This window comes from Mus caroli, unplaced genomic scaffold (genome assembly GCF_978045245.1).
Source record: "Mus caroli unplaced genomic scaffold, Mus_caroli_1 scaffold_11, whole genome shotgun sequence".
Lineage (NCBI taxonomy): Eukaryota > Metazoa > Chordata > Mammalia > Rodentia > Muridae > Mus > Mus caroli.
Genome location: NW_028227266.1, coordinates 17,240,955 through 17,266,312, shown reverse-complemented (window position 1 = coordinate 17,266,312; position 25,358 = coordinate 17,240,955). Strand labels below are relative to the sequence as shown.

General features: G+C 38.1%; 1 protein-coding gene across 1 annotated transcript; it reads left to right on the top strand.

Annotated features, from left to right (window-relative positions):
- Nucleotides 1–765: 765 nt before the first annotated feature.
- On the top strand, nucleotides 766–17,087 carry LOC110301863 (olfactory receptor 7E178). Its single transcript, XM_021172550.2, has 2 exons — nucleotides 766–818; nucleotides 16,145–17,087. Exons 1-2 carry the CDS (start codon nucleotides 766–768, stop codon nucleotides 17,085–17,087), a joined length of 996 nt encoding a protein of 331 aa, XP_021028209.1.
- Nucleotides 17,088–25,358: the final 8,271 nt, after the last annotated feature.

Genomic DNA, 25,358 nt, shown 5'->3' with positions numbered 1-25,358 from the left:
GCTGAAATTATAGGCAGCTAGTATCATTTCAAGCTACTTTTTTTTTTATAGCTGAGCATATTTTATTGGGCTTTTATCAACAAAAAATGGCTAATACAATATCTAAAATTGTACTAATCTTGAGAATGGCTAAGGAACCACTGTAGCTATGCTGATTACATTGATCTACTATCATGAAGGTGACTAAATTATATTCATTGAAATCTTGGGTAGACAGGGTTCTGTGTAGATTTGTTTTGCACATATAAATGCTTTTGCTGACATCAAAGCCTACATACTGCCAATATGTTTAACAATAGTTATGACATTCATGCAGCATCATTTTTTCATCAGATACTGCTGAATGATATGTGGTAAGACCAATTGATGGCATGAAACTGTTTTCATTGTAAGTTTGAATTTTATATATGAACATTGAAAGTAAGAAAAGAGGAGTACAGATAAATTTCTTCCTGAGAAGTAGAAGTTCAAGACCCTACAAGGGGAACTGACTTTTTCCATGCCCCTTTTCAATTAGTATTAACAAGTCCTCTGAGATTGGGTTACCATGAACCAATTTGGCTAATTATAAGCTCTGTGCATTAAACTCTCAAGCCTATGCAACTGTAAATAAGAAGTCAGTGTCCTTCCAGTCTTGGTTCTAGTCCACTTGGATCTGTTTTAACTCTCTCTCACAGCCATATTTCCATCATAAGTCTATGCCTTAGTCTATTTTATTGCTGGCTCTGGAGACATAATCTCCGTCACTTACCAGGCAGAGAAGAAATGATGGATCGTTACTCCTTCATCATGCATCAGCATAGAGATGACACAGTCTGGTGAGGACCTTGGGAGAAACTGGAAGCAGAAGAGATGGGGGGGGCATTAGTGCTTCATCATTAAAGCAAAAGGTTGGCAGGCTGATGTTACATGCCTGTAGTACAAACACTTGAGAGGCTGGGACAGGATGATTGGCAATTTGAGGACATCTTGGGCTATGTAGAAAAAACCTACCTCAAAAATCAAATCAGGGATGGTGAAGTTGCTCATGTCTCAGTACTTGTTATCAAGTCTGAGGATCTGAGTTTTATTTCAAGAACCTACGTGTAACTAAAAGTTGAGAAGGTGACTTTCATAGTGTTGTCCTCTGTGCTTGACTCCCAGAAATAATAGTAATAGTAATATTAATAATGATAATAATAATGATAACAACAACAATACCAAAACAAACCAAGGCAAACCAAAACAAACCCAAAATAAACAAATTACATGAAATTAGAATAATCAGGTGTAAAGGTGCCCCAAATGCAAACTTTTAACTCAAAAGACAAGGAATAATTTTAAACATGAAATACTTATGTGTTCAGTGTGATAGTTTAATATATATATTAATGTGTAAAGAGCAGATCAATATTTATTAGCTTATCAATGTTCCCAAATACCATTTTTTTGTATTGGGAAACTTTAAACTCATTTCTTTTAGTTCATTACAAAGTTTATAATAATTTGTTGTAGATGTGGCTGCAGTAATTGCATATAGAACATTAGAACTTGTTGCTTGCATCTAACTGTATTTTGATGTCCATTATTCTAACTCTTACTTTCCCCTTCCTCCCTACTCAGTTCTTGTGACTGGAGGCTATTGCATGGTATGTTCTTTTTATAGTAAGAATGTGAGACTTATAATGCAAAGGTTCACCTTCCACCCATAATGTAGTTAGTTCTTTGACCAGACTGGGAGATATGTCCTGAAAACTGTTTCTTGATTGCTAAAAATGAGGAGGATGGTAGTGACAGATGCCAATAACTATGATATTGCAAACTTTATCAAAATTACACCAGTGCCATACCCAATATACTTAATTTTGTCTCACTATCACTGCCAGGAGTATGAGTGTGCACATTTTTCCACACGGACAGAATCAGTACCTTTGTTTTGGTAATATGTACCTTTATCCTTGGGTAGAAGGGGTTGAAGTAATATTTTGAGTGAACAATATGACTCCATTCAAAGAGCATTTGTTCAGGATTTTCCCATCCTAACACATCCAGTCATTTCTTTTCCATATAATTGTTGGAAACCATCCTCTACTCATAATATTCGTCTCTTTGAGGGGATCCGCTGTAAGTAAATGGTAGGTGTTCCTTCTGTTCTTATTATTGGAAGCATGGCTGAGATCATAGATGTGAAACTGAAGAAAGCTTATAATTCACAGAATTATCTTTCTCTTATTCTTGAATTTTATTATCTCATCTATCTCCATGAAATTGACAGCCTTTTTCATATCAAAAATAAAAAGTGAATAAAAATACACCAGCATATCTTTTAAAAATGTACTTTAAAATTTTATTATTTTAAATTATGGGATTAGATTATATGGGATTAGAGAGATATCTAATCAGTCAAAATCACTTGCTGCTTCTACAGAGGAATTTTCAGTCCCAGAACCCCCATGACACATTAAAATTGCTCATAACTTTAGATGCAGGGGACCCAATACCCAATTCTGGGCTATGCAGACACAGGCAAGAAAAGACACTCATATACATAAGTAAAAATAAATAAATATTGAAAATGTGTGTGTGTGTGTGTGTGTGTGTGTGTGAATGTGGGTTTATGCATGTTAGTGCAATTGCCTGAAGAATCCAGAGGTATTGTATCCCTCTGGAGTTAGAATTATAGGTGGTAGTCTGATATGGATGTTGAGAACCAAACTCAGGTCTACAAGCTCAGCAAGTGCCCTGAAGCACTTGCTTTGAATGATCTCTTCCGTTCCACCACAAATATCTTAAACTCAATTTTTACTCAAGAACCGGAAGTTATTAAAATATGTATAATAGATGTCATTGGTTAAAATCTGTGGATTTTTGCTTTAGAATATTTGAAGTTTGGAAAATAGAGTAAACACTTTTACCCTGAGATCCTAGAGAGTAATTTATTTGTACAGTGCTGGTGACTGAACCAAGGTGTTTGTAAGAAGCACTTTATAACCAACCTAATTTCTCATCCCTCAGATAATGATTTTGAAATCTTTGCTCTATTTTCCACTTGTGTGTTGTCAAGAAGTTATTTCTGAGCCTCAGAATTATCATAAGAATTGAATTCTTGTTAATAGAACCCCAGTGTTAATTAAGCAATACTACATTTGTTACTATGTGATAGATGCCTACAGAAAAGGGAAACATTTACAGGATATATATAATTGATCAGTAATAACAATTAAGTTTTTAATTTTTAGATAAAATCTCTTGCTCCATAAAAAATCTTGGCTTTCAAGAGATTTCTTTTTTTTTTTTTTTAAAGATTTATTTATTATATCTAAGTACACTGTAGCTGTCTTCAGACACTCCAGAAGAGGGCACCAGATCTCGTTGTGGATGGTTGTGAGCCACATGTGGTTGCTGGGATTTGAACTCTGGACCTTCGGAAGAGCAGTCGGGTGCTCTTACCCACTGAGCCATCTCACCAGCCCTCAAGAGATTTCTTAAGGGAAAAAAAAAAAACCAGTTTGGTGTCTACACAAGTAGGAAATAGTAAGTAGGAGAAAATATCTGGGTTGCCTTAATTTCTAGTTTCTCAGAGCAAGTTTGATACTGAGTTGTCTACAAAACAAGTATTAAAACCTCAATTTAATATTGGATAGCTGTTTTTTGCTTTGACTGAGAATGAGTGTGGTCAATATGATATGAACACACAGGAACATTTCTATGTAAGCTTTTGTCTATTTTAAGTATGTCCCGTGGGAAAAAGAGAATAGAAAAATAGCATTTATTTGAGTCTACCTCATGGTATTGCTTAAAATTACTTTAGTGTGGGTATGTACGTGTGTGTGTGTGTGTGTGTGTGTGTGTGTGTATGTGTGTGTATACATGTATATAAGTATGCCATACACACATGTGTCAAAGTCAGAGAACAACATACAAGAAGTTCTCTCCTACCATGTGAGTCCCAGGGACAAATTTGATTTGTCAGTCTTGGAAGCAAGTAACTTCATCAACCCAGCCATATTATTTTTTCATTCATGGAATTTCCATGAACTTGATATTTTTATGTCATAACATCATTAAAAATAAAAAGGAACATTGCAGAGGCTTTCACATGCATGTAAAACAGAGGCAGAAAGAGAAGTGAGATAACTGTGTTTTCTAGGTTGAGACACATTTTTTAAGACATTAAGTCATTTTATGATCCAATGCCCCCAAAGAAGAAAGACAGCTCTGTTGTATGGTCAAATAAAAAGCATTACAACTATTATAGGTTGTATTTCTTCAATACTCTTCATAGGAATTACGGTGATGATTCTAGCTCTTCTGCAATAAATACTTATCCATTTCCACCTCTATTAGGTACTTTTGCTCTTTAGAGATCAGCCTCACTCTTTCATTTTCTGTTAATGAAATTCACAATGAGGCAGAACAGTTTAACTACATGTTAGTGTTTGAATAAAAACTCTAAGATTTGGAAATGTAAATAAAGAAAATATCCAATTAAAAAAAAGGATTTAATTTGGGTATGGCAGTGAATGTAAGTAATCCTGTTTTAGAAGGCAGAAATAGAATTGTGAATTTAAGGCCAGCCTGGGTTATTGTGGGAACTAAAGCGGGTAGGGGAAGAGGGGGGAGGGAGGATAGCCCACATTTAGCCAGAGTTCCTCCTGTGCTCTGGGCAGGCAGATGAGGGAAGGGCTGCCAGATGCTTTCCACTCAGCTCCAGGTGGGCATCTAAGCCACTGACCCCACTCGATGGGGGGGGTGGACAAGGGCCAGCCCCCCAAACCAGGGGCTCTGAGGTGACACCCTTGGCCCTGGGGTTACAGGAGAGAGGGCAGAGGGAGAGAGGTTAACATGCAGATGAGAGACCTTAGTCTGGGCCTTGACTGGAGCACAGGAAGGCCTTCCATTGGGAGATTAGAAATGGCTCATTAGGAGAAAGTGTTCAAGCGCAGTGGGTCTTGATGAACAGAGACAGTCTATGGTTTTAGAGCTTTATTGTAGAAAGGCAAGGAGAAAGAGAAAAGGTAAAAGAGAGAGAGAGAGAGAGAGAGAGAGAGAGAGAGAGAGAGAGAGAGAGAGAGAGAGAGAGACCATGACCAAGAGGAGAGAAGGGGGAAAGAGAAAGAGAGAAGAAAGGCTAGAGAGTAAGAAAGAGAGAGTAAGAAGGAGAGAGAGTAAGAGAATGAGAGAATGAGAGGAGAGGAGGGGAGAGAACAAGGAGAGAGAGTGAGGTGGGGCCAAGCAGCCTCTCTTATGGTGGGCTGTTATCTATGTTGTTGCTACGTAACTGGGAGGTGTCTAGCCTGAAGGTCAGAAGCTTGGGACATTGTCTATGTGACTACTAACCACACTTCTCCTATGGGGGCTGTGGAGGCTGTAACTTCAACAGGAGCCTTGAGTCCAGGAGATATGAGGGACCGCCTATCATACCATGTAGGTGAATTAGCACCACTCTGGGGTTCAGGCCTCAGCTCGACTGGAAACCAGACTGTCTGGGTATAGCCCAATGCCCCACAGGTTATCTAGCAATACCTTGCCTCAAAACACAAACAAACTCAAACAAAACAAACTTTAAGATGAACACCTTATAGGTGTTCAGGGCATTATCTTCTTGAGGAATGCTTAAAAATGTCTTTTCTTGTCAAACATGACTGAGCATAGATAAACAAACCACCACAGAACAATTATTTATTTCTTTTAGTATTTATCTAGTTTACCTATGAAACAGGAGGATGAGCCAGGGATTTACATGGGATTTACAAAATGAATATTGTAGATTGTGAGGGTTTTAAAAATACTAAAAAATTTTTATAGCTACATAGAAATTAATACATGGAAATATAATTGCTTTACTTTTTGAGATTGAAATATCATTACATCATTTCTCCTCTTTCCTTTCCCCATTTCCAAACTTTCTGTATATCCCTTCTTGTTATCCTTCATATTTATGGTCTTTTTTTCATTAGTTGTTGTTGCAAACATAGATATGTGTGTCTATATATATTTATAAATACATGAGTGAAATCTGCTCAGCTCAGTCTATATAATGTTGCTTTTATGTATGTTTTTCAGGGCTGACCATAACAAATTGGATTAGCATTCCTTAGTTGCATGTAGTTCTTTGTGTAGGGTTAAGACTTTCCCCTACCCATGTTAGTATGTCTATTGGTATTGTCCTTGTTCAGCTTACTTTAGGCAGGCAGGACTCCCAGTGTAGGGATAAGCTTGTTGTGGTTCACAGAAGTCAAAGCTGGGTAGGAAAGTTGGTTGTTTATCTCCTTTGTAAGTTTGCATGGCATCTTCTGGTATGATGAAAACTAGTTCTTGGGGAGGAGGCTTTCTGGTTAATTTCCAGCTCAGAGGCCCCTAGGCCCTGTCTCTAAAGTTTATAATGTCTTCAACAATAGGGGCTTTGTTGTCTCTGGGAGCAATTAAGGGCGATAGTGATAGCCTGTAATGTTTTGGGAATCTCTTGGACAACCTAACCAACAACTTGAAAAAGTGTCTCATATTTGATGTTTGGTTTTGTGGTTTGATGATGTGGTTCAGTTCTTGGAGGAATTATTATCAGTTCAGATGTGAAAATTTCATTTAAATTATATATGTATATTCATATACTGACATAGTGTTTTAGGTAGATCGTTAATATGATTTCTTGTGACTTTTTAGACATTCTGTTATTTTAGTCTCCTCCATCCTTCTGTATTTATATCTCTTCCCACTCCTTGATTAGAGCTTTCTCCTTTCCCCTTTCCTTCTGTACATCATTTGTACTCTCCTCTCCTCTCTCTCTTGTCTCCTGCCTCTACATACCAACAATGTTCCCTTTTAACTTTGTTTCTGTGGTTACTCCAGATTATGTACTCCCATCTGAAGATTTGAATTGGGGGACACAGAAGAATGAGAACATGTAATATTTGTCTTTCTGTGTCTGTGTTAACTCAATCAATGAAATACCTTCAAGTTTCATTAACTTACCTCCCATTCCAGACCCCCTATTCTGTAGCTATCTATTTTTTCCATTTATGGGGAGATCTATACTCATGTCCTTAAAGTACATTACTCTGTATGTAACCTCTGTGGTTCTATGAAATGTGGCTTGATTATCATTGACTTAATGGGTAATATCTACATGTAAGTGAATACATGCTATATTTGTCTTTCTGAGTCTGAAATATCTACTCAGGGTGATTTTTTTTTTCTAGTTCCATCCATTTACCTGTGTATTTCATTTCTTTTAATTGCCAAGTAATATTCTTTTCTGTAAATGTATCATATTTTATTTATCCCTCCTACTGTTGGGGGAGACTTAGGTTGTTTGGAATTTCTAGCTACTACATAGAACAGCAATGAAATGGTTATACAGCTGTCTCTGTGGTAGGATAAAGGATTCTTTGGGTACATACTTAAGAGCAATATAGCTGGATTTGAGGTTGATGACATTTGCTCACAGAACCTTGAGTAACATCATCTGGACTATGAAAGTTAGCCATTATGGAGGAATCTTCTTGGCCAGTACCAACTTGATTTCTTTGTCCTGAGACCAAATTCCATGGTGTCTTTAGTAACAGAATGGCCAAAACTTTTTGTGAATATTTTTTTTTTTGCCTGATAAAGGAGCAGAGTCAAGACACAAAAAATGATGGAAATCTGTGCAGATAACTGGCATATAAAATGTTTTCTGATTATTAACATTTGACTTTAATTTAGAATCTACAGGATATAGTTTCAGCAATCATACTGTTTACTATTATATATTGGAGGAAATTTGTTTTAAAAATTTATTCCTGTTTGTTTATAGATCTGATGCTGAAGTAGATAATGCATGTAGAAACATCTACATAAAAATAAAAAAATACACATCATCACTGTGATGACAGTTAACAGTTTTACTTTCATATTTATATTGATATCAGACTCATTACTATAATGAGTTGTGAGAATAAGCTTATTTCATAACGTTTGTATTGGTGCAAATTTGAATGTACGTAGATTTGTAGATTTGCTATATGGAAAAAACCCTCTGACATCTAGCTTTTTGTGTGACATCCAGCATCATTCCTATTATATTTCACTCTTGAGTCCTAAATGAATAATGTGTCAAGGTTCCCATATCCTAGAATGGGTATATGAGTATCCATATATATATATATATATGGATTTGACATTATTTTGATAACATCAAACTAAAGTTTTATTTTTGCCTTAAAATTAGCTCTTTAAAATTTTAAAGCTGTTTGACTGTCATTCATTTGTTCAATGTATCTTAGTCACCTTACCCTTACCTTTTCTTCCCTTATTCTCTTCTGTTTCCCACTAGATCCCTTTTTCTTAGGATTCACATGAGAAATTCTTGCACAGATGTGCACAAGATAGGGCTTCTTTTTTTCCCCAATTTTTTATTAGGTACTTTCTTCATTTACATTTCAAATACTATCCCAAAAGTCCCCCATACCCTCCCCACTCCACTCACCTACCCACCAGCTCCCACTTCTTGGTCCTGGTGTTCCCCTGTACTGGGGCATATAAAGTTTGCAAGACCAAGGGGCCTCTCTTCCCAATTGTCTTAGTCAGGGTTTCTATTCCTGGACAAAACATCATGAACAGAAGCAAGTTGGGGAGGAAAGGGTTTATTTGGCTTACACTTCCATACCACTGTTCATCACTAAAGGAGTCAGGACTGGAAATCAAGCAGGTCAGAAAGCAGGAACTGATGCAGAGACCATGGAGGGATGTTCCTTACTGGCTTGCTTGCTTCTGGCTTGCTCAGCCTGCTCTCTTATAGAACCAAGACTACCAGTCCCGAGATGGTCTCACCCGCAAGGAGCCTTTCCCCCTTGATCACTAATTGAGAAAATGCCTTACAGTTGGATCTCATGGAGGCATTTCCTCAACTGAAGCTCCTTTCTCTGTGATAACTCCAGCTGTGTCAAGTTGACACACAAAACCATCCAGTACACCAATGGTGGCTGACTAGGCCATCTTCTGCTACATATGCAGCTAGAGACACGAGCTCTCGGGGTACTGGTTAGTTCATATTGTTGTTCCACCTATGGGGTTGGATAGGTGCTTTAGCTCCTTGGGTACTTTCTCTAGATCCTCCATTGAGGGCCCTGTGTTCCATTGAATAGGTGACTGTTAGCATCCACTTCTGTGTTTGCTAGGCCCCGGCATAGCCTCACAAGAGACAGCTGTATCAGGTCCTTTCATCAAAATCTTGCTGGCATATGCAAAGGTGTCTGCGTTTGGAAGCTGATTATGGGATGGATCCCTGGGTGTGGCAGTCTCTAGATGGTCCATCCTTTTGACTCAGCTCCAAACTTTGTCTCAGTAATTCCTTCCATGGGTGTTTTGTTCCCAAATCTAAGAAGTGGCAAAGTGCCCACACTTTGGTCTTTGTTCTTCTTGAGTTTCATGTGTTTTGCAAATTGTATCATTGGTATTTTAAGTTTCTGGGCTAATATCCACTTATCAGTGAGTACATATCATGTGAGTTTGTTTGTGATTGGGTTACCTCAGTCAGGATGATACCCTCCAGATACATCCATTTGCCTAGAAATTTCATAAATTCATTCTTTTTAATAGCTGAGTAGTACTCCATTGTGTAAATGTACCATATTTTCTTTCTTTTTTTTTTTTTTAAATTTAATTTAATTTTATTTTCTTAGGTATTTTCCTCATTTACATTTCCAATACTATCCCGAAAGTCCCCCTTACCCACCCCCCACTCCCCTACCCACGCACTCCCCCTTTTTGGCCCTGGCGTTCCCCTGAACTGGGGCATATAAAGTTTGCAAGTCCAATGGGCCTCTCTTTCCAGTGATGGCCGACTAGGCCATCTTTGGATAATATGCAGCTAGAGACAAGAGCTCCGGGGTACTGGTTAGTTCATATTGTTGTTCCACCTATAGGGTTGCAGATCCCTTTAGTTCCTTGGGAGCTTTCTCTAACTCCTCTATTGGGGACCCTGTGATCCATTCAATAGCTGACTGTGAGTATCCACTTCTGTGTTTGCTAGGCCCTGGCATAGTCTCACAAGAGACAGCTATATCTGGGTTCTTTCAGCAAAATCTTGCTAGTGTATGCAATGGTGTCAGCGTTTGGAAGCTGATTATGGGATGGATCCCTGGATATGGCAGTCTCTAGATGGTCCATCCTTTCAGCACAGCTCCAAATTTTGTCTCTGTAACTCCTTCCATGGGTGTTTTGTTCCCAATTCTAAGAAGGGGCAAAGTGTCCACACTTTGGTCTTCGTTCTTCTTGAGTTTCATGAGTTTAGCAAATTGTATCTTATATCTTGGGTATCCTAAGTTTCTGGGCTAATATCCACTTATCAGTGAGTACATATTGTGTGAGTTCCTTTGTGATTGTGTTACCTCACTCAGGATGATGCCCTCCAGGTCCATCCATTTGGCTAGGAATTACATAAATTCATTCTTTTTAATAGCTGAGTAGTACTCCATTGTGTAAATGTACCACATTTTCTGTATCCATTCCTCTGTTGAGGGACATCTGGGTTCTTTTCAGCTTCTGGCTATGATAAGTAAGGTTGCTATGAACATAGTGGAGCATGTGTCCTTCTTACCGGTTGGAACATCTTCTGGATATATGCCCAGGAGAGGTATTGCTGGACCCTCCGGTAGTACTATGTCCAATATTCTGAGGAACCAAAAGACTGATTTCTAGAGTGGTTGTACAAGCTTGTAATCCCACCAACAATGAAGCAGTGTTCCTCTTTCTCCACATCCTAGCTAGCATCTGCTTTCACCTGAATTTTTCATCTTAGCCATTCTGACTGGTGTGAGGTGGAATGTCAGGATTGTTTTGATTTGCATTTCTCTGATGATTAAGGATGTTGAACATTTTTTCAGGTGCTTCTCTGCCACTCGGTATTCCTCAGGTGAGAATTCTTTGTTCATTTCTGAGCCCCATTTTTAATGGGGTTATTTGATTTTCTGGAGTCCACCTTCTTGAGTTCTATATATATACATATATATATATATATATATATACACACATATATATATATATATAGGATATATATATATATATATATATATATATATATGTATATATATATATAGGATATTAGCCCCTATCTGATTTAGGATAGGTAAAGATCCTTTCCCAATCTGTTGGTGGTCTTTTTGTCTTACTGATGGTGTCTTTTGCCTTGCAAAAGCTTTGCATTTTCATGAGGTCCCATTTGTCAATTCTCGATCTTACAGCACAAGCCATTGGTGTTCTAATCAGGATTTTTTCCCCTGTGCCCATATTTTCAAGCCTTTCCCCACTTTCTCCTCTATAAGTTTCAGTGTCTCTGGTTTTATGTGAAGTTCCTTGATCCACTTAGATTTGACTTTAGTACAAGGAGATAGGAATGGATTGATTCCCATTCTTCTACATGATAACAACCAGTTGTGCCAGCACCATTTGTTGAAAATGCTGTCTTTCTTCCACTGGATGGTTTTAGCTCCCTTGTCGAAGATCAAGTGACCATAGGTGTGTGGGTTCATTTCTGGGTCTTCAATTCTATTTAATTGGTCTACTTGTCTGTCACTATACCAGTACCATGCAGTTTTTATCACAATTGCTCTGTCAGAGACTTAAAGATTTTATCATACAGATCTTTTACTTCCTTAGTTAGAGTCACGCTAAGATATTTTATATTATTTGTGACTATTGAGAAGGGTGTTGTTTCCCTAATTTCTTTCTCAGCCTGTTTATTCTTTGTGTAGAGAAAGGCCATTGACTTGTTTGAGTTAATTTTATATCCAGCTACTTCACTGAAGATGTTTATCAGGTTTAGGAGTTCTCTGGTGGAATTTTTAGGGTCACTTATATATACTATCATATCATCTGCAAAAAGTGATATTTTGACTTCATCTTTTCCAATTTGTATCCCCTTGATCTCCTTTTGTTGTCAAATTGCTCTGGCTAGGGCTTCAAGTACAATGTTGAATAGGTCTGGAGAGAGTGGACAGCCTTTTCTAGTCCCTGAATTTAGTTTTCCCCACTTTCTACTCTATAAGTTTCAGTGTCTCTGGTTTTATGTGGAGTTTCTTGATCCACTTAGACTTGACCTTAGTACAAGGAGATAAGAATGGATCAATTCTCAGTCTTCTACAAGATAACCAACAGTTGTGTCAACACCATTTGTTGAAAATGCAGTCTTTTTTCTACTGGATGGTTTTAGCTCCCTTGTCAAAGATTAAGTGACCATAGGTGTGTGGGTTCATTTCTGGTTCTTCAATTCTATTCCATTGGTCTACCTGTCTGTGGCTATACCAGTACCATGCAGGTTTTTCTTGTTGTTGTTGTTGTTTTTAAATCACAATTGCTCTGTAGTACAGCTTTAGGTCAGGCATGGTGATTCCACCAGAGGTTCTTTTATCCTTGAGAAGAGTTTTTGTTATCCCAGGTTTTTTGTTATTCCAGATGAATTTGCAGATTGCCCTTTCTAACTCAGTGAAGAATTGAGTTGGAATTTTGATGGGGATTGCATTGAATCTGTAGATTGCTTTTGGCAAGATAGCCATTTTTACTATATTGATCCTGCCAATCCATGAGCATGGGAGATCTTTCCATCTTCTGAGATCTTTAATTTCTTTCTTCAGAGACTTGAAGTTTTTATCATACAGGTCTTTCACTTCCTTAGTTAGAGTCACGCCAAGGTATTTTATATTATTTGTGACTATTGAGAAGGGTGTTTCCCTAATTTCTTTCTCAGCCTGTTTATCCTTTATGTATTGAAAGGCCGTTGACTTGTTTGAGTTAATTTTATATCCAGCTACTTCATTGAAGCTGTTTATCAGGCTTAGGAGTTCATAGCCTTTTGTAGAAGGATCTGATGGTGTTTTGGATTTCTTCAGGATCTGTTGTTATGTCTTCCTTTTCATTTCTGATTTTGTTTATCAGAATGTTGTCCCTGTGCCCTCTAGCGAGTCTAGCTAAGGGTTTATCTATCTTGTTGATTTTCTCAAGGTCCAGATCCTGGTTTGGTTGATTCTTTGAATAGTTCTTTTTGTTTCCACCTGATTGATTTCACCCCTGATTTTGAGTATTTCCTGCCATCTACTCCTCTTGGGTGTATTTGCTTCCTTTTGTTCTAGAGCTTTTTGATGTGTTGTCAGGCTGCTAGTGTGTGCTATCTCTAGTTTATTTTTAGAGGCACTCAGAGCTTTCCTCTTAGAAATGCTTTAATTGTGTCCCACAAGTTTGGGTATGTTGTGGCTTCATTTTCATTAAAGTCTAAAAAGTCTTTAATTTCTTTATTTATTTCTTCCTTGACCAATGTATCATTGAGGAGAGTGTTGTTAAGTTTCCACGTGAATGTTGGCTTTCTATTATTTATATTGTTATTGAAGATCAGCCTTAGTCCATGGTGATCTGATAGCATGCATGGGGCAATTTCAATATTATGACAAATTATATGGTCAATTTTGGAGAAGGTACCATGCGGTGCTGAGAAGATGGTATATTTTTTTGTTTTAGGATAAAATATTCTGTAGATATCTGTCAAATCCACTTGTTTCATAACTTCTGTTAGTTTCACTGTGTCCCTCTTTAGTTTCTGTTTCCATGATCTGCCCATTGATGAAAGTGGTGTGTTGAAGTCTCCCACTATTATTGTGTGAGCTGCAATGTTTGCTTTGAGCTTTACTAATGTTTCTTTAATGAATGTGGCTGCCCTTGCATTTGGAGCATAGATATTTAGAATTGAGAGTTCCTCTTGGAACATATTACCTTTGATGAGAATGAAGTGCCCCTTCTTGTCTTTTTGATAACTTTGGGTTGGAAGTCATTTTTATTCGATATTAGAATGGCTACTCCAGCTTGTTTCTTCAGACCATTTGCTTGGAAGATTGTTTTCCAGCCTTTCACTCTGAGATAGTGTCTGTCTTTTTCCCTGGGATGGGTTTCCTGTAAGCAGCAAAATGTTGGGTCCTGTTTGTGTAGCCAGTCTGTTAGTCTCTGTCTTTTTATTGGGGAATTGAGTTATTGATATTAAGAGATATTAAGGGAAAGTAATTGTTGTTTCCTATTATTTTTGTTGTTAGAGTTGGCATTCTGTTCTTGTGGCTGTCTTCTTCTAGGTTTGTTGAAGGAAAACTTTCTTGCTTTTTCTAAGGCGTGATTTCCGTCCTTGTATTGGTTTTTTTCTGTTATTATCCTTTGAAGGGCTGGATTCATGGAAAGATATTGTGTGATTTTGTTTTTTTCATGGAATACGTTGGTTTCTCCATCTATGGTAATTGGGAGTTTTGTTGGGTATAGTAGCCTGGGCTGGCATTTGTGTTCTCTTAGTGTCTGTATAGCATCTGTCCAGGATCTTCTGGCTTTCATAGTCTCTGGTGTGAAGTCTGGAGTAATTCTCATAGACCTGCCTTTATATGTTACTTGACCTTTTTCTCTTGCTGCTTTTAATATTCTATTTTTATTTAGTGCATTTGTTGTTCTGATTATTATGTGTCGTGAGGAATTTCTTTTCTGGTTCAGTCTATTTGGAGTTCTGTAGGTTTCTTGTTTGTTCATGGGCATCTGTTTCTTTAGGTTTGGGAAGTTTTCTTCTATAATTTTGTTGAAGATATTTGCTGGCCCTTTAAGTTGAAAATCTTCATTCTCATCCACTCCTATTATCCATAGGTTTGGTCTTCTCATTGTGTCCTGTATTTCCTGGATGTTTTGATTTAGGATCATTTTGCATTTTGCATTTTCTTTGATTGTTTTGTCCATGTTCCCTATGGAATCTTCTGCACCTGAGATTCTGTTGCTGATGCTCATATCTATGGTTCCTGATTTCTTTCCTAGGGTTTTTCTCTCTCTCCTGTGTTGTCTTCCTTTGGGTTTTCTTTATTGTTTGTACTTCAATTGTTAGATCTTGGATGGTTTTGTTCAATTCCATCGCCTGTTTGTTAGCGTTTTCCTATAAGTCTCTAAGGCATTTTTGTGTTTCATCTTTAAAGGTTTCTAGCTGTTTACCTGTGTTTTCCTGTATTTCCTCCTCCTCCATCATCATCATCATCATCATCATCAGAAGTGACTTTAGATTCATGTCTTGCTTTTCTGGTGTGATGGTGTGTACAGGACTTGCTATGGTGGGAGAGTTTGGTTCTGATGATGACAAGTAACCTTGGATCTGTTGCTTCTGTTCTTATGCTTGCCTCCTGCCATCTGATTATCTCAAGTATTTGCTGTCCTCAATATATCTGATTGGAGCCTGTCCTTCCTATAATCCCATTTGATTTAGGACTCCTCAGAGTCCAGCCTTCTCTGTGATCCTTTGCTTGTGTGCTCCTGTGAACCTGAGATTCTGCGTTTGTCAGAGTTCTTGGCAGTCAAGTTCCCCTGAGACCCTGAAATACTGGTGTGATCAAACTCTTTTTATCCTGGGATCCTGTTGTCAAAAATTCTGGGCGTGTTACAGTGCCTGGAAGTGGTGTTTCCTTTGAGGAGCATGGAATTGTCTGGTCAGTGGTCCTAAGATCACATGGAGTGTCCTATAGGGACCGTGGGTGGTGTTCACCGACTCCGTGCCCAAGGTGACCGGTGCTGGCATTGACTGAAAGGCATAGGGCTGCTTCTTAATTACTATTTTTTGTTGCTGTTTTGATACAGGGTCTTATTATTGCTTTGAATGTCCTAAAACTCACTATGTAGATCAGGCAGGCCTCAAACTCATAAAGATCTTGTTCTGCTTCCCAAGTAATGGAATTAAAGTTGTGTACCCCAAATTCATCTTTAATTACTATCAATATAAATAATATTACTGTCAATGGGAAAGGATATTTCTTATTGTAGATTTTATCTTAAAAGAATATTTTCCTGTGGTCTCAGTTTTGTAGCTAATGATTTTGCTATTCAAACATACTTTACTTGGGTTTCTTTAATATATATTATAGATAATATATAATAGAATAATAGAATATAAAAGTAGAATAAAAATATTCAGAATATATATAGTAGAATGAGGCAAATAACAAAAAATGATCAATGATGAAATTATTCTAGGATTGAATATGTAAAAACTGAGAAATAGTGTTATCTGTGCATGACTCTTAGAATTAATGTGTGGATTTTATCAGTAAACTGCCTTCACTGAAAAGTCAGAGGCACTGTTTGGTACTGGTTTATTTATTTATTTTTCAATCTTCTCATTTGTTTTTGAAAGGTGTCCAAGCAAAATAGAAGAGCAAAATGTAACCCGTATCTCAGAATTCCACCTCATGGGACTCTCAGATGACCTGCAGCTTCAGCCTATACTCTTTGGACTGTTCCTGTCCATGTACCTGGTTACGATGCTTGGGAACCTGCTCATCATTCTGACAGTCAGCTTTGATTCCCACCTCCACAGTCCAATGTACTTTTTCCTCTCTAACTTATCCTTGGCTGATGTCAGTTTCACTTCCACCACACTACCAAAGATGATAGTGGACATTCAGACTCACAACAGAGCCATCTCCTATTCAGGATGCCTGACTCAGATGTCCTTTTTCATGCTTTTTGGGTGTTTGGATAGTCTGCTTCTAACTGCAATGGCTTATGATAGGTTTGTGGCCATCTGTCATCCTTTGCACTACCAGTTCATTATGAACCCTCGTCTTTGTGGCTTGTTGGTTTTTCTATCTGTTCTAATCAGTCTTTTTGTCTCTCAGCTGCATAATTCAGTAGTATTACAACTTACCTACTTCAAGAGTGTGGATATTTCCCATTTCTTCTGTGATCCGTCTCAACTTCTCAACCTTGCCTGTTCTGATAACTTCACAAATAACATAGTCATGTATTTTGTTGGTGCCATCTCTGGTTTTCTCCCTATCTCTGGAATTTTTTTCTCTTATTATAAAATTGTTTCCTCCATTCTTAGAATGCCATCACCTGGTGGGAAATATAAAGCCTTCTCTACCTGTGGCTCTCACCTGTCAGTTGTTTGCTTATTTTATGGAACTGGTCTTGGGGTATACCTCAGTTCAGCTGTCTCCTTGTCTCCCAGGAAGGGTGCGGTAGCATCAATAGTGTACACTGTGGTCACCCCTATGCTCAACCCCTTTATCTACAGCTTAAGAAACCAGGACATAAAGAGGGCCATGTGGCGGCTCCTCAGAAAAACAGTCTAATTTCAGTACCGGTGCCATTTATTCTATTTCCTTTGTTTATTTTACTCACAAAATTCTTAATTCTTATAATACCTATGGAATCTTCATCTGTTTAATATTGCATTAACAACAATACAATTGAAAGCACTGAGCAACTTTCTTTCTTATATATTCAGAAGGGAGGAAGGAAGTAAATTCCACCTCATGGGACTCTCAGATGATCCACAGCTTCAGCCCATACTCTTTGTACTGTTCCTGTTTGTGTACCTGGCCATGATGCTTGGGAAACTGTTCATTGTCCTGGACTTCCTTTCCTTTTCTTTCTTTCCTTCCATATCACAGGGAAATTCTATAACAAGCCTCTTGCCACACTTAGTGGGCACTGCACACTAGTGAATATGTACTTAGTAAAAGGGAACAGAATTCTGGATGAAATATATGTGAAATATAAATTTCTCTCATAGATACAAAATTACACTTCTTTACCTTTCCTTATGTTTATCTTCAGACATGCTCTACAAGTGTTTGCTTTGCTTTCTCTGGTGTGTGATCCCTGGAAGGTTGATCATGTGATAGACAACTCCGTTTCCAGGCACACATAGGCAGTGCTATTGGTCACAGTTAAAAAAGAATACAAGAAATAGAGAGGGAGTGGGAGGTGATCTGGGAGGAGTTTGATGTGTCATTCAGAGTGAATGTGATTGTATGCAGTTATGAAATTCTCCAAGAATAAAATAAAAACATTATATATTATGAATTTGATTTTCTCCAGGCTTTCTATTAGGATGTAGATTATTGGTAGTCAAGCCTGTATTTATGAAGTTGCTCAAGTCTTTATAAAAATTACTGATGCCTGTGGAGCTTTTGCAAAGGATCTGATTTATAGCACCCATATTGTGACTTACTGTTTGTAACTTCAGGTCTATTGGACACTGTGATGTCTTCTGGCCTCTCTGGATACTGCATTCATTTGTCATATTTATGTACATGGAAGAAACATTCATAACACATAAAATAAAAAAATATAATTGAGACATTTAAAAGTACTGATGCCTGTGTTTTCTATTCAGAGCTTTTGATTTGCTGAAGTGGTGTTTGGCAGAACACAAAATTTTAAAGTCACCTAAGATTGTTAGTGAAAACTGCTTATGTATTTATAGTAGCTTCCTTGCATAGAATGAAAAGTTTATTGCTGGTTTCAGGATTTTCTTTGACATTGACACTAATTGTGAGCTTAGATTTACTATTGCTGTACTTTATCAAGTTTTAAAATTAATATGACTAATTTGTTTTTCAAATTTGGGAAGTTACATATTTTAGTTTTAAAAACTGTCTGCCTCTATTCCCCTTCTGGAATTTCCCTAATGTAAACATGTCATATTTATGATACCACATAAGACCATTAGTGCATTTCTGTCTGTTTTTCTTCATTCTCTCTCATTTGCTTTATTAATTCAATACTTTCAAATAATCTGTACTTAAGGTCATTGTTTTTACTTTCTGCTTGATAGAATCAACCATGAACACCCTACTGACAATTTCAAGTGAGTTATTGTGTTCCTCAATATTAGAAGTTTTGCATTCTAATAACATATATGTGGTTATACCCTTCTCATTTTGTTTATGAATCAGTTTTCTAACTTTTGACTTTGTGGAACTTCTATTTATTAACCACCCTTCACCTGTTTAAATTTGATTTTGAATAAACCATAGACCATGGTTTTAAAAAGGAAAATTGAAGCGTTGCTTTCTTATAAATTATTTATTCCTTTGGTTGAATCATGTATCCCTGTTTCTTTGTATGTCTTGTATTTTGTTGTTGTTCAAGTTTGAAAAAAAAATACTTCTCACAAGTTTTATAGGTTGGTTGGCTTCATACTGGAAATTACTTTTTACCAATGGACATGCTACAAATTCTGGGTGATTTCTAAACATTTCCCAAGAATTTATCTTTTCTAGGTGTGTGTGTGTGTGTGTGTGTGTGTGTGTGTGTGTGTGTGTGTAATACGTGTGATTTTTAAAAAAAAAATTGGATATTTTATTTATTTACATTTCTTTTTTTTTATTTCTTATTCTAATAGGACTTTTATTTTTTTTTATTACATATTTTCCTCAATTACATTTCCAATACTATCCCAAAAGTCCCCCATATCGCCCCCCACTTCCCTACCCACCCATTCCCATTCTTTTGGCCCTGGCATTCCCCTATATTGGGGCATATAAAGTTTGCAAGTCCAATGGGCCTCTCTTTCCATTGATGGCCGCCTAGGCCATCTTTCGATACATATGCAGCTAGAGACAAGAGCTCCAGGGTTCTGGTTAGTACATCATGTTGTTCCAACAATAGGGTTGCAGATCCCTTTAGCTCCTTGGGTACTTTCTCTAGCTTCTCCATTGGGAGCCCTGTGATACATCCAATAGCTGACTGTGAACATCCACTCCTGTGTTTGCTAGGCCCCGGCATCGTCTCACAAGAGACAGCTATATTTGGGTCCTTTCAGCAAAATCTTGCTAGTGTATGCAATGGTGTCAGCGTTTAGAAGCTGATTATGGGACGGATCCCTGGATACAGCAGTCTCTAAATGGTCCATCCTTTCATCACAGCTACAAACTTTGTCTCTGTAACTCCTTCCCTGGGTGTTTTGTTCCCAATTCTAAGAAGGTGCACAGTGTCCACACTTTGGTCTTCATTCTTCTTGAGTTTCACGCGTTTATCAAATTGTATCTTATATCTTGGGTATCCTAAGTTTTGGGCTAATATCCACTTATCAATGAATACATATTGTGTGAGTTCTTTTGTGATTGTGTTACTTCACTCAAGATGATGCCCTCCAGGTCCATCCATTTGGCTAGGAATTTCATAAATTCATTCTTTTTAATAGCTGAGTAGTACTCCATTGTGTAAATGTACCATAATTTCTGTATCCATTCCTCTGTTGAGGGACATCTGGGTTCTTTCCAGCTTCTGGCTATTATAAATAGGGCTGCTATGAACATAGTGGAGCATGTGTCCTTTTTACCGGTTGGGACATCTTCTGGATATATGCCCAGGAGAGGTATTGCTGGATCCTCCGGTAGTACTATGTCCAATTTTCTGAGGAACCGCCAGACTGATTTCCAGAGTGGTTGTACAAGCTTGCAATCCCACCAACAATGGAGGAGTGTTCCTCTTTCTCCACATCCTCGCCAGCATCTGCTGTCACCTGAATTTTTGATCTTAGCCATTCTGACTGGTGTGAGGTGGAATCTCAGGGTTGTTTTGATTTGCATTTCCCTGATGATTAAGGAAGGATGTTGAACATTTTTTCAGGTGCTTCTCTGCCATTTGGTATTCCTCAGGTGAGAATTCTTTGTTCAGTTCTGAGCCCCATTTTTTAATGGGGTTATTTGACTTTCTGGAGTCCACCTTCTTGAGTTCTTTATATATATTGGATATTAGTCCCTTATCTGATTTAGGATAGGTGAAGATCCTTTCCCAATCTGTTGGTGGTTTTTTTGTCTTATTGATGGTGTCTTTAGCCTTGCAGAAGCTTTGTAGTTTCATGAGGTCCCACTTGTCAATTCTCGATCTTACAGCACAAGCCATTACTGTTCTATTCAGGAATTTTTCCCCTGTGCCCATATCTTCAAGGCTTTTCCCCACTTTCTCCTCTATAAGTTTCAGTGTCTCTGGTTTTATGTGAAGTTCCTTGATCCACTTAGACTTGACCTTAGTACAAGGAGATAGGAATGGATCGATTCGCATTCTTCTACATGTTAACAACCAGTTGTGCCAGCACCATTTGTTGAAAATGCTGTCTTTCTTCCACTGGATGTTTTTAGCTCCCTTGTCGAAGATCAAGTGACCATAGGTGTGTGGGTTCATTTCTGGGTCTTCAATTCTATTCCATTGGTCTATTTGTCTGTCACTATACCAGTACCATGCAGTTTTTATCACAATTGCTCTGTAGTAGAGCTTTAGGTCCGGCATGGTGATTCCACCAGAGGTTCTTTTATCCTTGAGAAGAGTTTTTGCTATCCTAGGTTTTTTGTTATTCCAGATGAATTTGCAGATTGCACTTTCTAATTCGTTGAAGAATTGATTTGGAATTTTGATGGGGATTGCATTGAATCTGTAGATTGCTTTTGGCAAGATAGCCATTTTTACAATGTTGATCCTGCCAATCCATGAGCATGGGAGATCTTTCCATCTTCTGAGATCTTCTATAATTTCTTTCTTCAGAGACTTGAAGTTTTTATTATACAGATCTTTCACTTCCTTAGTTAGAGTCAAGCCAAGATATTTTATATTATTTGTGACTATTGAGAAGGGTGTTGTTTCCCTAATTTCTTTCTCAGCCTGTTTATTCTTTGTGTAGAGAAAGGCCATTGATTTGTTTGAGTTAATTTTATATCCAGCTACTTCACCGAAGCTGTTTATCAGGCTTAGGAGTTCTCTGGTGGAATTTTTAGGGTCACTTATATATACTATCATATCATCTGCAAAAAGTGATATTTTGACTTCATCTTTTCCAATTTGTATCCCTTTGATCTCCTTTTGTTGTCGAATTGCTCTGGCTAGGACTTCAAGTACAATGTTGAATAGGTATGGAGAAAGTGGGCAGCCTTGTCTAGTCCCTGATTTTAGAGGGATTGCTTCAAGCTTCTCACCATTTACTTTGATGTTGGCTACTGGTTTGCTGTAGATTGCTTTTATCATGTTTAGGTATGGGCCTTGAATTCCTGATCTTTCCAAGACTTTTATCATGAATGGGTGTTGGATCTTGTCAAATGCTTTTTCCGCATCTAAGGAGATGACCATGTGGTTTTTGTCTTTGAGTTTGTTTATATACTGGATTACGTTGATGGATTTCCGTATATTGAACCATCCCTGCATCCCTGGGATGAAACCTACTTGGTCAGGATGGATGATTGTTTTGATGTGTTCTTGGATTTGGTTAGCAAGAACTTTATTGAGGATTTTTGCATCAATATTCATAAGGGATATTGGTCTGAAGTTTTCTATCTTTGTTGGGTCTTTTTGTGGTTTAGGTATCAGAGTAATTGTGGCTTCATAGAATGAGTTGGGTAGAGTACCTTCTGTTTCTATTTTGTGGAATAGTTTGTGAAGAACTGGGATTAGATCTTCTTTGAAGGTCTGATAGAACTCTGCAGTAAACCCATCTGGTCCTGGGCTTTTTTTAGTTGGGAGACTATTAATGACTGCTTCTATTTCTTTGGGGGATATAGGGCTGTTTAGATCATTAACCTGATCTTGATTCAACTTTGGTACCTGGTATCTGTCTAGGAACTTCTCCATTTCATCCAGGTTCTCCAGTTTTGTTGAGTATAGCCTTTGGTAGAAGGATCTGATGGTGTTTTGGATGTCTTCAGGATCTGTTGTTATGTCTCCTTTTTCATTTCTGATTTTGTTAATTAGGATGCTTTCCCTGTGCCCTCTAGTGAGTCTGGCTAAGGGTTTATCTATCTTGTTGATTTTCTTAAAGAACCAGCTCCTTGATTGGTTGATTCTTTGAATAGTTTTTCTTGTTTCCACTTGGTTGATTTCACCCCTGAGTTTGATTATTTCCTGCCGTCTACTCCTCTTGGGTGAATTTGCTTCCTTTTGTTCTAGTGCTTTTAGGTGTGTTGTCAAGCTGCTAATGTGTGCTCTCTCTAGTTTCCTTTTGGAGGCACTCAGAGCTATGAGTTTTCCTCTTAGAAATGCTTTCATTGCGTCCCATAAGTTTGGGTATGTTGTGGCTTCATTTTCATTGAACTCTAAAAAGTCCTTAATTTCTTTCTTTATTCCTTCCTTGACCAAGGTATCATTGAGAAGAGTGTTGTTCAGTTTCCACGTGAAGGTTGGCTTTCTATTATTTATGTTGTTATTGAAGATCAGCCTTAGGCCATGGTGATCTGATAGGATGCATGGGACAATTTCAATATTTTTATATCTGTTGAGGCCTGCTTTGTGACCAATTATGTGGTCAATTTTGGAGAAGGTACCATGAGGTGCTGAGAAGAAGGTATATCCTTTTGTTTTAGGATAGAATGTTCTGTAGATATCTGCCAGATCCATTTGATTCATAATTTCTCTTAGTTTCACTGTGTCCCTGTTTAGTTTCTGTTTCCATGATCTGTCCATTGGTGAAAGTGGTGTGTTGAAGTCTCCCACTATTATTGTATGAGGTGCAATGTGTGCTTTGAGCTTTACTAAAGTTTCTTTAATGAATGTGGCTGCCTTTGTATTTGGAGCATAGATATTCAGGATTGATAGTTCCTCTTGGAGGATTTTACCTTTGATGAGTATGAAGTGTCCCTCCCTGTCTTTTTTAATGACTTTGGGTTGGAAGTCAATCTTATCAGATATTAGAATGGCTACTCCAGCTTGTTTCTTCATGCCATTTGCTTGGAAAATTGTTTTCCAGCCTTTCATTCTGAGGTAGTGTCTATCCTTTTCTCTGAGATGAGTTTCCTGTAAGCAGCAAAATGTTGGGTCTTGTTTGTGTAGCCAGTTTGTTAGTCTATGTCTTTTTATCGGGGAGTTGAGTCCATTGATATTAAGAGATATTAAGGAAAAGTAATTGTTGTTTCCTGTTATTTTTGTTGTTAAAGTTGGCATTTTGTTCCTGTGTTTGTCTTCTTTTAGGTTTGTTGAGGGATTACCTTCTTGTTGTTACTAGGGCGTGGTTCCTGTCCTTGTATTGGTTTTCTTCTGTTATTATCCTTTGAAGGGCTGGATTCGTGGAGAGATAATGTGTGAATTTGGTTTTGTCGTGGAATACTTTGGTTTCTCCATCTATGTTAATTGAGAGTTTGGCTGGGTATAGTAGCCTGGGCTGGAATTTGTGTTCTTTTAGTGTCTGTATAACATCCGTCCAGGATCTTCTGGCTTTCATAGTCTCTGGTGAAAAATCTGGTGTAATTCTGATAGGCTTGCCTTTATATGTTACTTGGCCTTTTTCTCTTACTGCTTTTAGTATTCTATCTTTATTTAGAGCATTTGTTGCTCTGATTATTATGTGTCGGGAGGTATTTCTTTTCTGGTCCAGTCTATTTGGCGTTCTGTAGGCTTCTTGTATGTTCATGGGCATCTCTTTCTTTAGATTTGGGAAGTTTTCTTCTATAATTTTGTTGAAGATGTTTGCTGGTCCTTTGAGTTGAAAATCTTCATTCTCATCCACTCCTATTATCCGTAGGTTTGGTCTTCTCATTGTGTCCTGTATTTCTTGGATGTTTTGAGTTAGGATCTTTTTGCATTTTACATTTTCCTTGATTGTTGTGCCGATGTTCTCTATGGAATCTTCTGCACCTGAGATTCTCTCTTCCATCTCTTGTATTCTGTTGCTGATGCTCGTATCTATGGTTCCAGATTTCTTTCCTAGGGTTTCTATTTCCAGTGTTGCCTCATTTTGGGTTTTCTTTATTGTGTCTACTTCCCTTTTTAGGTCTAGTATGGTTTTGTTCATTTCCATCATCTGTTTGGATGTGTTTTCCTGTTTTTCATTAAGGACTTCTACCTGTTTGATTATGTTATCGTGTTTTTCTTTAAGGATTTGTAACTCTTTAGCAGTGTTCTCCTGCAATTCTTTAAGGGATTTTTGTGCTTTCTCTTTATTGTCTTCTGCCTGTTTAGCAGTGTTCTCCTGCATTTCTTTAAGTGTGTTATTAAAGTCCTTCTTGAAGTTCTCTATCATCATCAGGAGATATGCTTTTAAATCCGTGTCTAGCTTTTCCGGTGTGTTGGGGTGCCCTGGACTGGGCGAAGTGGGGGTGCTGGGTTCTGATGATGGTGAGTGGTCTTGGTTTCTGTTAGTAAGATTATTACGTTTACCTTTCGCCATCTGGTAATCTCTGGGGTTAGTTGTTATCGTTGTCACTGTTTAAAGATTGGAGCAGAAGCTGTGTTCCACTCACCAGCAGTCTCTAAATCCTGCGGCGGGGGTCGTGGGTAGCTGATGGTACCCCGGTGCTGGTCCAGCCGGAAGAGGCCTGTGGTCCTACACAGGCCGTTTTTCTGCTTCCCTAACTAATGCAGTCTGTGGTCCCGCGTGCAATTGGATTGGAGCAGAAGCTGTGTTCCACTCTCCAGAAGTCTTAAGATCCTGTGGCGGGTGTTGTGGGTAGCTGGTGAGTGTCAGCCGACCCTGCGCCCCAGCTGCCCAGGTGCTTTTCTGACCGGAAGAGGGTTGTGGCCCTATGTAGGCCGGATTTCTCTCTCCCCAACCAGAGCAGTCTCAGGTCCCGCGTGATTGGACTGGAACAGAAGCTGTGTTCCACTCACCAGCAGTCCCAAAATCCTGCGGCGGG